The sequence below is a fragment of the Canis lupus genome, chromosome 11 (assembly GCF_048164855.1).
Source record: "Canis lupus baileyi chromosome 11, mCanLup2.hap1, whole genome shotgun sequence".
Classification (NCBI taxonomy): Eukaryota; Metazoa; Chordata; class Mammalia; order Carnivora; family Canidae; genus Canis; species Canis lupus.
Window position 1 is genome coordinate 51,010,452 of NC_132848.1, and position 14,780 is coordinate 51,025,231.

At 49.9% G+C, this 14,780-nt stretch overlaps 1 protein-coding gene across 3 annotated transcripts in view; it reads left to right on the forward strand.

Moving 5' to 3' along the window:
* The window catches only part of PRKCE (protein kinase C epsilon), a 487,671-nt gene that overhangs the window by 305,463 nt on the left and 167,428 nt on the right, over positions 1 to 14,780 (forward strand). For all 3 annotated transcript variants that reach the window (XM_072768229.1, XM_072768231.1, XM_072768230.1), the window contains exons 4-6: positions 1,086 to 1,120; positions 2,478 to 2,563; positions 6,618 to 6,747. In XM_072768229.1, the coding sequence (XP_072624330.1) occupies positions 1,086 to 1,120; positions 2,478 to 2,563; positions 6,618 to 6,747 (251 nt within the window). The remainder of the gene's footprint in view (positions 1 to 1,085; positions 1,121 to 2,477; positions 2,564 to 6,617; positions 6,748 to 14,780) is intronic.

Here is a 14,780-nt window from a genome sequence, read left to right on the forward strand (position 1 = left end):
TTTTCCAGAACTAGTCACCGAGGTTGGCATGGACATTGGAGGCGATGTGGCTCAGAATACACTCAACCTGACTGAAGCAGAAATAATGCCCCACTCCCACCACAGATACATTTCACCCCCTGCCCCCACCCCCCCACCCCCCGGGGGCCGCTTTACCCTCTGGCCTACATATTTGGTAGTTTGGTCATGAGTTGTGTGTTTGGAGGGAGTAGGTTGTGAAAGCTGAGATTTATGGATTCAGGTCTCCTCTAAGCCCATGGTGAACCCCACTGGATTCTAGGTTTCCTGAGGCGTAGCCCCTGATGACATCTGGCTGCTGCTGCTGGGCTGGAAATTGCAGATTGTCCCCTGGCCAGTTGGTCGTGGTGCTGAGGACAGGGCCCAGGCCAGGCTGGTTGGGTTGTTCTGTGTCTATACTGACCCTAACCCTGCCCCAGGGGAGCCTACGCCTGCCCTGGAGGGAACCTTGAGCATTGGCCTTGATCAAACAGTACATTGAACCCCTAATCCTGGCCACAGACTGACCGAGGACCCTTGACTGCTCCTGAAACGCCCAGGGAATGTGCCTATAAGCCGTAGTCCTCCGACATGATTACCCACAAGGGAAGGATACATTCGACTAACCAGGACCTGCCTTGAGCAAGCAGAGTCTTCGTGGTTTTCTAGAACACTATAATGGCCCCACTGGAATGGCTGTTTGTCTAGGAAACCAAGCCCTGACACTGACCAAAACTTGTACCCATTCTAAGCACTGGGTCTACTTTCTGTTGCCTCTGAAGGAGTCATTTTTTTCCATGATTTTATTTATTTGCTTGGAGTGAGAGAGAGAACACAAGTGGAGGGGAGGGGCAGAGGCAGAAGCAGACTCCCCGCTGAGCAGGAAGCCTGCCGCAGGGCTCCATGCCAGGACCCTGGGATCATGACCTGAGCCAAAGGCAGACGCTCAACTGACTGAGCTACCCGGGTGCCCTGAAGGATGCTGGATTCCACAATGCTTGGTGCATTGTGGGTGGTGGCCAGAATGGGGTGACTGTGTGGTTTTTGACCTACTAAAACTTATTAAAAGGTTGTATTCTTCTTTGCAGGGGTGTCATAGGAAAGCAGGGATACCAATGTCAAGGTAAGAGGCATTGTATGAACCTAATCCTTGGGGGCCCACAGGTCTGTCCAGATCAGTGACACTCCTAGGAAGCGTGTGCTGGGTTTGATGACATTTAGAGGCTCTCAACAGTTTGCATGCTTCTGATCCCTCTCCGAGAAGCAAGACCCTGCTTTTCTGTGTCCCTGCCTGGCCATGGCTCCCGTATTCCTCTGTGGGAGCAGGGATAGGGGAGTACCTTGTGGGTGCCACCTGTCTCCGCTGTCCCAGGGGTCTCAGCACCCCTCCTAGTGAGACGCAACAATTGGAGGCCCTCGGAAGGCCCCACTCTGCACTGAGCTGGGCTCCGTGTGTTCTCTCAGTCCCGTCCCTCTCTCGCTCCCTGAAGAAGCTCCCTCACCTGCCCACTTCACTCTTTTCACTCAGTGGTCCTTGCTGATTCTCTCTTTTCTTTCTTTTCTTTTCTTTTCTTTTCTTTTCTTTTCTTTTCTTTTCTTTTCTTTTCTTTTCTTTTCTTTTCTTTTTTCTTTTCTTTCTTTTCTTTTCTTTTTTCTTTTTTTTTTTTGTGTGTGTGTCTCTACTGTGGACTTATTAACTCTTCAACATTTAAAACGCACTTGACATTATTGCAGCTTGTCAGTTTTCAGTTCTTTGACTATAAAATGCAAGGTCAGGTTGGCTAGGATTGGAGGGTGGATACGTGCTGTGCTCACGTCAAGGTTTCTCCGCGGTTAGAACTGGGAGACCATTCCATCTCCTCACTCAGGCTCTGGTTAAGTTGGGTATCACCCCGGGGTGGGGACCCTGAGTGGGTTCTGTTGGACATTGCCATGTCCTCAGGGTAGCACGTATGCAGATGGCTCCTTACCCTTTGAGCCACCACTGCCCACGCTGCCTCATGACACTGAAGACAGAGCTCCAGGCCCTGGTGAAATGAAGCAAAAGCGTTTAAGACGGTGTGGGCCACAGAACACCCATTCTCCCGCTGCAGTGCTCCCTGTCACACGCGCCAACCCTGACGTGATCTGGGGTGGAGCACAGGACTGCTGCAGTGCCTTTAATAGACCTGCTTCACCGAAGGGAAACCGTGCCCTGACCTTGGCACATAGAAGCGGGGAAATTGATCGGTACGTCTGGAACTAGAGAAAACTGCTGATGCCCTCTGGGTGGAAGCGGTGCGCTCTTCTCCAGAGCATTTAGGGAACCCTGCTGGCTCTGATGGCACAGCGACTGCAGGAAGGGCTTCTTTAAGATTGGGGACGGAAGGGGCGTGGCTCCGCTCATCCCTCTACTGAGACCTGAACCTTGGGGTGCAATCCTTTTACCCCCACTTGTCGCTCAGCCTTCCTTTTTTTTTTTTTTTTTTTTCCATCTGCAGTTTGCACTTGTGTGGTTCACAAGCGATGCCATGAGCTCATAATTACGAAGTGTGCTGGATTAAAGAAACAGGAAACTCCCGATGAGGTAAATATTTATAACATTGAACTTCTGGGCTTTCTTCACCACCACTCCCACCCTCCCCTGCCTCCTCCGGGGTTCCGAAGCAGCTCCTTATCGCTCTGGGATCCCCTCTCTTTCTTCCTTGAGTTGATCAGGGTTAAGGGAGTTGTCCGCAGCCTTCCAGCGAGAGGCTCAGTCGACAGAAAGAGTGGGGCTCGGAGTCCGTTTCGTGTCTGTGGATATTATGCCAAGTGCGGTGCAATCCCAGATCCCCAAAGCCTGCGAGGAAAATGTGAATTGTCTTATGTCATTCATTATCTCATTGGAACAGTGAAGTGGCAACTGACATGTAAGTGGCTCCCCGCCGCTCATAAACATCGAGAGAGACACAACACACAAGCGGGAGCCTTATCTTTATGAGGTGAGGGGGGAACGGAGAGGAATTAGCAAACCCCAGAAACACTTAGGAGACGGGAATAACTAGGGTAATAATACCAGCCGGCGTTCATGGGGTACGTACCGTGTGCCCATGTAAGTTCTTCAACACATAGTATTTAACCTCATAGCAGCCCGAACGAGATGATGTGTAGTTATCATCTTCACTTCGCAACACAGAGAGCGGAAGCACAGAGAGGTCGCGTTAGCTTGCCCCAGGTCACACAGCTAGTATGGGGAAGAGCCACGCTCAAACCTAGGTAGTCTGTTCCACAGCGTCTGAGCCCTTGACCGCTGGACTCATCGTCTTGTATTCTTACAACCTAGTATCAGATTGGCTGTTAGGGAAGTCGTTAGGGGTCAGGAAGGGAGACAGTTCAACAGCGAAGGTGGGTTTCTCCTGACTGAGCGATGGGGAGGAGAGTGTGAGTGTGGGCGTTATCTGTGTTCACAGCAGTGGGTTTCCGAGGCCTGCTTTTAATTCTCGGTGAAATAAATAAGTACTGCGTGATCATAGGGCATTAGAATTGGGGGTCAGAGAGACGCCAGGTGGGTTGATAATCAGGTGGATTTATAATTTGGCTTCCAAAAGGATTGACTTACAGGACTTCTCTGACTTAAAAATAATTCACCCAAGTGGCATCTTGGCATCTGAAGTATTTCCTATCCTTTATCTCGTTTCGCTTTCACACAGTCTCTGGAAAGCAGCGAGGGACACGGCTTGGATGGAACCTTCTACGTCCCTGAGGGGCAGGCGGCCCAGGGCACCAGGGTTGTTTGCAGGGGCTCTGTTGACACGGTGGACGCTGCAGGTGGTCACCACCCGGGCCTCCTGGCTCCAGTGCCAGGATCAGGACCCAAGCACACTGTCAAGCTTGTTACTCTGATGAGTAAACGAGAGGCAGGTGGCTGGCTTGCTGTCCGTCCATTCCTTCCTGTGCGCAGTCCGCTGAGCACTTCCTGTGTGCTGGGTCTTGTGCCACGTCCCGGAGAAACAGGAACACACGATTCCTTCCCTTCAGGATCTCACGGGATTCTTCTACTGGGAGCCCTTCCAGGCTTCTAGAGCTCTCCATATCTCCTTGGAGGGAGAAGTCCCCAACGGGTTTGTGCTGTGCAGGTTAGAGGCTTGGGGTGTGAAATACCTGTGACAGCTGAGTCTGTGACCAGCTCTTTCTGTCTTTCCTGGCCTGTTGGCAACGAACATAAGTCACCAGCGAGGTGTGTTCGCAAACTTGGCATGTGTCCCAAGGGAGATAGATTGTCAAGGATCAAGAACGGGGCTGTGGGTTTCTCAGCCCTGTGGAGCTCCTGCCTGGCCCGGGGCCCCTAGGGCCCATCTCCTGGAGCATCGGTGCGCCCCCACCCCACCCCCGGGTGACGGATGTGCCCTCTGCGAGTCCAGCACTGCTGGGGAGCGCCCCCCGAGCTCATTTCTTCCTGTCACTGCCTGCATGTGTGCACACACCTGCACACCCTGAATACACGGGGCCCTAAGCCCCAGGTATCTGATGTCTTCCTACCGTGAGGTGCTTTGGAACTTTTGCAGCAAGAGCTCCCAGCTGCTCTTCTCTCCCTGTTTCCTGCCTGCACGTTGGCCCTGAGGACACACCAGTCCCTGCACTTCCAAGTGTGCTGACCGCAAGAGGCTCTCCTCTGCATCTCCTTCCTTCCTTCCTTCCTTCCTTCCTTCCTTCCTTCCTTCCTTCCTTCCTTCCTTCCTGTTCTGTCTTGCTGCTCTTTTCTTCCTTCCCATACTTCTGTGCTGGTCGCACCCCAGTTTCCAGGTCTTCCCAGCAAGGTGGCGTGTGCACATATATACCGGCGTGCCTGCCGCCCTTTCTCTGATTGTGGCTCTTGCATGTGACCCGTCCTCCTCCCACCATTCTCTGATACCTTCGAGTCCTTGGTGGCCCCTCAGCTGTCCCCGCCCCTCACTGAACCTCCTAGTTCCTGGACACTTCCCCACCTCTTCACCTTTGTCTGTCGCCTGTGTGCCTCTGAGACTCTTCCTGGAACCCACGAGTCTGCTCTCAGTGTAGGCCAACCATATCTTCAGCATTTGCAGGAGAAAAGTGGGTGCAGTGATCTGCACCCTTCAGGAGGAGCCGGCAGAGGTAGACGTGATGTGACCACATTCACGAATACATCTGCCTCTACTATAAATCTGGGGAGGCGTGGGCACAGTTGTTGTCAGTAAACCTGGAGATCTTGTACTGGGGCAAGACCCTGAGTGATCGCCCATGGCTCTCAAGCAGGGTCAGTGAGGTTCTGGCCCAATGGAAGGGTCAGCCTCTCTCTGCCTCACTGTGAAGGCAAGTGACCCTGAGTGCGTGTGCCTGTGCACAGGCATGCCTCATGCCTCTACATTTGGGATCAAGTCCATGTCTACATCTATGTCCATGTCTAGCTTTATCCCCTCCACCTTGCCCCCCCACAGGGGCCTTCATTAGCCAGTCCCCGGTGAGCCAAGGATAGATTCTTTGCTGCATGCTCTGCACTCCCTGATTCCCACATTCAAATGCAAGAGTACTTTCTCCCCAGCCCACGGGGTCTCTGGTGATGGTCTCGCCCATTTTGAGAGGGACCTGGTTCATGTGTCTGCTGCACTAGAGATGTAGATGGAGAGTGAGTGGCTCTGTGGAGGGCCACAAGAGACCCAGAAAGGTGGGCCAATGCTGACCACCCCTCGCTTCAGTGTCTCGTCCACCCCACGGCTCTGTGACATGAGGTGGGATGGGCATGCCATCTTTGTTTGCCAGATAAGGAATCTGAAACCCCAAGAAGTCAGGAAACTTCCAAGACCTCACAGGTGTTTGGTAGCAGACCCAGGCCTGCAGATCAAACTGCCCGGACTCCTTTTCCCCATCCTTCCCCATCCTTCTTACACCTTCTCTTTACTCTTTTTAAATAATCCATAAATGGCAGCACTGCTGGTAGAAGCCCTGGGCTCTGAATTCACACTCGTGGGCATCGAATCCTGCCTCTGTTACTTATCAGCTTATAGGCAAGCTTCTTTCTCTCATTGTGCTTTAATGTCCCCATCTGTAAACTCAGGCTAACGATGGCACCTACCACACGGGGTGCTGGTAAGGTTGAACTGTGCTGATGATGATGACACCTGGCTTGTGGGCAGTACCTATGCCTTCATGTCCTTAGTGGTCACTGCTCTGTATTAGCAGTCTTCACCACAATTATTGCTTGTCCCAACTGACAGGCTACAGTTTCCACAGCTGTGCTGCGTTTTCAGGGCATTTATAGAATCTGTCCACCATCAAGCTGCTGGAAAACAGCCTAGGTGCGGCCTCCATGCACAAAGCAGCATTGAAAAACCCACAGTGATACCTCACTAACAGCCAGAATGTGAGGTGCAGATTGGGCGCCGTGTGCCATGAGAGTGTGAATGAAGCCCACAGCCCTGGAGTGATGCTGCCCAGGGGAGCGAGGCCTGGCCTCTCAAGGTCCAATAGCGAGGCAGAGAATGAGTTATAAGGGCATCAGGCCCCAAGGCCCTGGGAGGGTCTCTGCACCTTGCTTCTCAGGGCAGCTTTCAGAGCCAGGCTCTGACCTGCCACCTTCAGTGGCCATGTCTTCTGGGTGTGAACGAGCTTGCCAGTGACCCTGTGTTTTGCCATCCCTGCAGGTGGGCTCCCAGCGGTTCAGCGTCAACATGCCTCACAAGTTTGGTATTCACAACTACAAGGTCCCCACCTTCTGCGACCACTGTGGGTCCTTGCTCTGGGGCCTCCTACGGCAGGGTTTGCAGTGCAAAGGTAAGGTGCTCTGTGCCCTGCCCTAGACCCCCCCCCCCCCCCCCGCCCCATACTCTCACATCCTTTTGGTCTCCCTGTAGCCTTTTTAAAAAAATTTTTTTGTTCTCAGAGCCTCCCAAGTAAATTCCAGGTTTGGCCAGGGCACTGAGCACAAGCCCTTGTTACATGCTGCTTAGTTACTCCATGGATTTGTTAACGCAGTCTCCGTGCAGAGCGACCAAGGAAACTCCATAGAGGGAATGCTGAGGAATGTGTGCTTCTCCCATCTCTGAGACCATGAGGATGCTGGGAGGCATGAGAGGAGTCTATAAAAATGTAGAAATATTTTAAGGAAAAATACATTGGATCAGAAGGGAAGACATATTTCTGGAGTTAGGACCTGAAATGAGTAATGGCTATCTTTCTGTGACGATCTGTGGTTCTGAGCTTATTCTGGAAAGGAGTAAGGTGCTTTCCTAAATGCTAGGATGCTCTTACATCTTATTGATCCCTCACAGGCCCGTTACATAGGTAGTATTATTCCCGTGACCCCGAGGTTCAAAGACCAAGTGACTTGTTCATGTCACGCCGCTTATTAGTAGGAATAAGGTTTGAACCTTGACCCTTGAGTTCTCAAGTTCCTTCTTCTCTTTCCTGCCCATGAATTGCCTTCTGCTCAGATGAGATAGGTAACAGCACATGGTAATATGGGAAGGCAGAAACATGCTGTGGGGGCCTGACTGGAGTGCTTAGTTCCATGAGCTGGTCCAGCTGGCATACAGAGTTGGACGTCCACAAACTGTTGGGCCGGAATATTGCATGGCTTTGTACCGAATGTATTATCAATAAATTCCCATTGTGGAAAAATTAGAAAGAGAGATGAAGTATAAAAAAGGAATACTGAGACCGAGAACAGATTGGTCATTGAAGGGATCCCAATGAGAAATTATGACGATTAGAAATAATGTTTGCAGCTGTAGAGGGAATACAGAGAGGAAGAATAACTAAATTGAAGAGTAATCTATTGGATGTGTGACCGCATCCACCTGGGAGGATGGTGACACCATTCGCTGAGAGAGCAAATTCAAGAGGGAATGCAGGTCAGAGGCAAAGATGGTGGAGCTGATTAAGGGCCATGCTAACCCCCAGGTGCCTGTGGGAAATCTACAGGGAGCTGTCCAACTATTGGGAATTCTCACTGAAATTCTGAGGGAAGTCTACATTGAGTGTTCAGACTTGGGATTTGTCAGTGTAGTGGTTAAAGGTATAGAAGGTAGTAATTGAAGCTGGAAAGTCAGTGTCATCCCCAGAAGTGCCTTGTGTGTGAAGAGAGGAGGTAACACCCTGAGATTTGGGGGAGGAAGGTGACTGGCATTCAACGACAAGCCTGCAGAGGCAGTTGAAGAACCTCAGAGGTGGGAGGAGAAGTCTTGAGGAATGGCAGTGTAGAAGTCAAGAGTAAAGAGTATTAAAAAAACGTTTAAAGGAAGTGATAAGTGGTGCCAGATGCTTCCAAGAGGCCACTCAAGGTAAGAAGTGGAACATGGGGTTGGATTTAACTAGTAGGAGGTCACTAGCGACCTCGGTAGGAGTCATCTTGGTGGGATGGAAGCCTAGGTGTGGAGGCTGAAGCCAGAATGGAAGATGAAGTATCCTCTCAGAATGTTTTCTGTAATGAGGGAAAATACTATGAAAAAGGAGAAATTAGTGAGCCAAGGGGGAGCAGAGTGGGCCTTGGGGAGAAAGATGGATACCCCTCCTCCCGGCTGGAAGGAAAGCCTGGAGACCAGGCCTGGACACGGATACATTTCCTATGTTAGGGATGGGAGGTGAGGGGACTAGATGATCCCTTAAGTTCTGAGTCTGTTGAGGGCATTGCAAGGAATTCCCTTGTCTTCTGAACCTGGACATCCCTTTTGAAGTCGAAGTAAGAAGAGGGTGTGGAAGCCATGACGGGGTGGAGGTTGGAAACAGCTGTGCAGGCAACTGAGGGTGTCCTGACTTGGGACAGAAGGAAGTGCTGGCTGTGGACACATCTGCTGTCCCAGGTGAGCTGCCCAGACTTTCAGACCTCCCCGTCCAGTATTCTGGTGCACGCCCCTGACACAAAAAAAGCAGGGCCTGCCCGAAATCCTTTTTGACACTAAGTGACATTAAAGCAATGGAAGAGGAGGAAATAAATGGATCAGGGCCCAATGAGTGTTGTTAGCAAATGTTGATGCATTTGGGAAGGGTTGAGTGGGGCTGCCGGGAAGCACAGAGCCTGCTTTGGATGGGACTCCAATGTCTGGTGTTCAGTAAATATATTAATGATTGATCTATCTAGGGAGTCTAAATGCAGATAGTGTCATCTCATAAATATTGACATCTTAAGAAAGCAGCCCAGACGCCCAGATGTTGCTGCCAGGACTATGGGGGCCTTGGATGACCCTGGAAGAAGGCAGGGTCCAGGGGTGTGTACTCAGCTGTTTTGGCAGGCAGCACTCTCACCGCTGCTCAAGCAAGAGCGGGGGAGAATGAGGCTACCTGTTCCCAGGAGCCCAGGGCAGCGGGAGGGAGGCAGGCCCACGGGCTGCGAGGCCAAGAGTCCCAGCACACGCTCACAGATCTCCTCTCTCCTGTTTGTCTGATATGATGGTGAACTCACCTCCCCTTGCTCCTTTCCTACTCCTGCTACCTACCCCCCCCCCGCCACCCTCAATTAGCAGACTGTTTTTTTAGAGCAGCTATAAGATCTATAGCAAAATTGAGAGAAACGTATGGACATTTTCCATATACCGCCCCATCCCCACGTGCTCACAGCCTCCCCACTGTCAGTGAGCCCCCCACCAAGTGGTACGATTGTTACAGCTGCTGAACCTACAGTGGCACATCATCACCCAGTGTCTTTAGTTTACATTAGGGTTCACTCTTGGTTTTGGACATTCTGTGGGTTTTGACAAATGTATGATGACAGGAATCCACCCTCCTAGTACCCTACAGAATGCTTTCCCTGCCCCAGGTTTGCCGTGTTTCCTTCTCTCTCTCTGTTTTTTTTTTTTTTAAGATTTATTTATTTATTCATGGGGGGGTGGGCAGAAACACAGGCAGAGGGAGAAGCAGGCTCTCCGCAGGGAGCCCAATGTGAGACTTGATCCCAGATCCTGGAATCATGACCTGAACCGCAGGCAGCTACCCAACTGCTGAGACACTCAGGCGTCCCTGAGGTTCTCAACCTCAGGGGTTTGCCCCTGCAGACCCCTTACCCTATGGAGAGGGAGATGGTCGCAAGAGGCCAACAGGGGCCCCCGCTTGCCTGGGTCTGAGTCTAGTTCTGCTGCTATGATTACTAAGAAAAAGAAACCAAGAATTATGCCCAGGGTCCTGGAGCATGTTCCTGTGGAGCTGGCACTAAGCCCCCTGACTCTGATCTGTGCTCCATGCCCTCTCCTAACTCCAGAGGCCTTTATCAGGTTCCTGCCTTTGCTGGAACATGCCACCTTGATCCCCAAGGCTGGGGCCCTGGTCCCCTTGTCCGTGGCTTCAGCTTTGTTGCCCATCTCACTCCTGGGAATCAAGTCACATACTTTCAATGGAACAGTTTTCTTGAGACCTTGGATCTACAGGAAAGGATCCATGAGACTATCTTGGCAAGTCTAGCTACCTAGACTTGGGGGCGGGGGGGGGGGGTCAAGGGTTGTGTGTGTACCCCTCTGTCGGCCAGGGAGAAGGTATGTCATCACCCCATTTTACTGGAAGGGAATGGAGAACTGGAGAGACTGTACAATGTGCACAAGGGTGGATACAGCCAGGGATGTGTGGGGACCGGCCTATGTCTCTGGGCTGCCGCCTCCCTGCGCATGGCCTGGAGGCCCCGGACCCTGGGAGGATGCTCACAGATAGTCGTTGGGTAACCCAGCTCCTAAGTCAGGGGTAGAAAAACACTGGTGCCAAGTGAACAGACAAAATACTTCATTCCTGTCTTTTTTCTTAGGATTAAGGTGCCCACAGAGTCAGAGTCTCTCTCTAGACTCATTTGTGGGTCCACCTGAGCACCCCAACCACTGTTAGACCAGAAACTGGCTTCAAACACCCAGATACCAGCATCCATCACCAAGCCCCTGAGGCATTTGAATCATTTCCGTTCTTCACTTCACTTTAACCACACCACTTCCTCACCTGACCTCACCTGTACTGTGAACCTCTAGGCCCTTTTGTACCTGTGTTTTATTTTTCTCTTGACACATGGAGTCAGTCTCCCTGGAGGGAAAGATACCCAAGGCCTTAGGATTTTTGTTTTCTTCTCTAATGAAGGTGAGCGGTTCTCACTCACCTTCTGGCCCACCCCCTACTTCTCTTCCACCCATGATCTTACACTCCCATCTCCAGCACAGCTGCCCTAAAGTCATCTGCACCGAGGGACAAGTTAGCAGAAGGCCAGATCTGTCTACACAGCTCACAGCATGAACTGTAGGGACCTGAGGAAACCCTGCTTTCTTTCTCATGCCTATGTGATGGGGTGGGGGAAGGGGGGGCGGCGCAGCCTACGCCTACCTCTCTGCTCTGATTGCAGCTCTGTTCCCAGCCAGGAATGAAGGCTCACTGGAGAAAGGTCTGGCCTAGAGGTTCCCAAAGAGTCCTCTCCCCAGCCCCCTGCCTTTCTTTGAGATCCCATCTTAATAACTGCTGTGATCTGTGGCTGCTTTCCTGGTCTAAGGGGATGAGGAATGTGTCCTTTTGTTTGAGGACCAACGACTTAGGGAGCTGTGGCCCATCGGGGTCACAGGCTAAGAGTCTGGGAAGCTGTTCTGGTCTTGGTTCCATTATTGCCTGGCTGGACAGTTGCAGGGAGGTCACTCTGGCTTGGTGACCTGGGCTTGCTTCTTTTTTTTTTTTAATTTTTATTTATTTATGATAGTCACACACACAGAGAGAGAGAGAGAGGCAGAGACACAGGCAGAGGGAGAAGCAGGCTCCATGCAGGGAGCCCGACGTGGGATTCGATCCCGGGTCTCCAGGATCGCGCCCTGGGCCAAAGGCAGGCGCTAAACCGCTGCGCCACCCAGGGATCCCACCTGGGCTTGCTTCTAATCTCAGCTGCCCTTCTGTCTTCTGAGGACTCTAATGAAATAATGAACTGAGTGATCTTAGTTGCATACTATGTGCAGTGGCTGTGGAAAGCCAGGAACAGAAAAGAAAAGAAGAATTTTCTTCCCTTTCTTTACTTCCTTCCTTCTTCTGTCCATTGTCCCTCCCTCCTCTCTTCCTGCCTTCTCCCTCCTTTCCTTTTTCCCTCCCTCCCTCCCCCCCCCCCTTTTTAAGTGTTTTGGACATTTAAAACACTTTAAACACGCAGAAAAGGATTTTTATTCTCATCACTTCTGAAAATGTTAGTCCTTTATTATTTTTCTAACAACTAGATTCCTTGTAACTTCAAGTTTTGTTTGTATTTTTAGAATGGAAAAAAAGAACACTAGTAATATGTAAATAATTCTTACCCTCAAAGATTCTAGCAAGACTCAAGTATCTCTATATGAAAGATATTAAAATCCTTTATATTTTCTTTCTACTTCCATGCCTAGACTTAACTGCTATGGGTCCTTCCATGGTAATTGTGTGTATGTTTGCTGCATGGATACCTAAACTCGCTTGCTTGCTCACTCACTCGGTATTAGGTATCTATTTCTGCATTACAAATTATCTCAAAACCTGGTGCCTTGAAACAACCAGGGATATCTCAGAGTCTGTCTCTAAATGCAACTCAGCTGAGTGCTTCTTGCTTGGGGTCTCTCAAGAGCTTGTAGACAGACCGACATCTGGGACTCTGGTCTCATCTGAAGGCCCGACTGGAAGAGCATTCCTTCCAGTCTTGCTCATGAGGCTGTTGGAGCCCCAGGTCCTGACTGGCTGTTGGCCAGGCTGGACACATCAGTTGTTTGCCACATGAGCATCTGTATAGGGCAGCTCACAGCATGGCAGCGGGCTTCCTACAGCACAAGCAAGCAAGAAAGTGAGAGAGGATGCCCGAAACAGAAGCCACAGTCTTTTGTATCCTAATGGCAAAAATGACATCCTATCACTTTTGACATTGTCTGCACATGAGAACAGATAACTACATCTGGCACACAATTGGAAGGAATGACACGAAGACATGGATGTCAGGAAGTGGAGATCATTGGGAGCCACCTTAGAAGCTACCTGTGCTCCCCTCACATACACTCATGCACCCCTACAAACATACACACTCGATCACCTTCTCTATGAGGGCTATTCTGACCACCCTTTTAAAAACTGAAGCTCTCACCTCTTACCTTGCATCACCTTCCTCTGCTTGCTTTTTCTTTATGAAACTGACCATCATCTAATATTGTAAATTACTTATTTATAAGTAATATATTTCCACCCTTCAGAATATAAGGATCCATGAGGATCCATGAGGGTTTTTTTCCATCCATATTGCTGTTTCCCCAGCATCTGCAACAGTGCTTGACACATTGACACTTAATAAATATTTTTATTTAAATCCTCTATGCATCGTTATGTAATTTGCTTCCCCCCCATATGTCTTAGGGTATTTCCAAGTCACTATATTAAGTCTACTTTATTCTTTTTAATGGCTGCCCAATATTCCATATTATGAACATTCTATACATCATTTCAACATTGCCCTCTTGATGGACACTTGTTTCTGCATCCTCACTATTTCATGCTGCTGCAAATATCCTCATACAGGTATCTTCATGTGTCTGTATGAATAGTTATGGAAGAAGGCCCCTAGAAGTCCTGCAATAACTTTAAGCCCTGGTCTTTTTGTGGTTGGATCATATAAGGAGTTAATCACATAAGGGGACTTTTGTTTATTTGTTTGTTTTTGATCTTTTTTTAAAAGATTTATTTATTTATTTATTTATTTATTTATTTATTTATTTATTTATTTATTTATTTATTCATGATAGACACAGAGATTGAGAGAGAGGCAGAGACACAGGAGGAGGGAGAAGCAGGCTCCATGCCAGGCTCCATGCCAGGATCGACGTGGGACTCGATCCCGGGACTCCAGGATCGTGCCCTGGGCCAAAGGCAGGCGCTAAACCACTGAGCCACCCAGAGATCCCTATTTGTTTGTTTTTAAATGAAGTTGCATTAAGTATTTTCCCTTTTGCCTTGGCACTAAATTTTACATGATTGGAAAATGCTTTTGTAGGGAGTTTAGGATTTCAGACACCTCCTACCTACTGGGGTCTGGCCTGATAGTTGCCATCATGCTGCCTACTTTCAGATACTCTCCTCAGAGTTAGTGTTCATTTAAAAGCATGGCACCCTGCTTTGTGCAAGGCATCATGGAGAACTTGGAGATAGAGCATTACTGTAGCTTTCTAGGAACTTCCACTTTACTTGGGTAGTAAGCATTAACAAGTTGAATAATAGACTTAGTCAAACAGCCAGTCAAAAATAAGTGGGAGCAATTCATGGGCAAGAAAGGCCGTCAGGACAGGCTTTGGGGAGAGATGGTGCTCCAGCTACATCATGAGGGAAGAACAGGACGTGAAGACCATGGAGGCAAAAGGGAAGACATTTTAAGAAGACGGCCAGTTGTAAGTTGAGGGCATGGAAAGAAGAAGCAGTTGAGTACTCAGCAATGAAATGCTACAGGAGGTCTGCTTGGTTGGTTTGGATTCCTCTGCAGTAACACCGGGCAATGCCTGGGGGTCCATGCTCTCAAGGTTGGTGGAGTTTTCGTCCAAAGAATATTGGGCAGCAGACAGTTGGCCTGTCAGTCTCTGGAAAGCTTTGAATGATGGTCCCAGTGTGATCAGGACTCCCAAATCTCTGGCTGGTGACATAGGGTATCCAGTGTCTGCCCGGGACTCTACAGTCTGTCACCCCTGCCCCTGCCAACTTGTATTATACAGTTATACAGTTTCCTATTGACAATTATTTGTCCTCTGTCTCCGAGCATGGCATGGCCGACTGTAACCTGCCATGAAATCAAACTGATGCCCTGGCTCATGCTCAAGGGCCAGATAACTCTAACATAAAGAGATTTCTGCAAGACACACAGGCCTGCCTCTCTG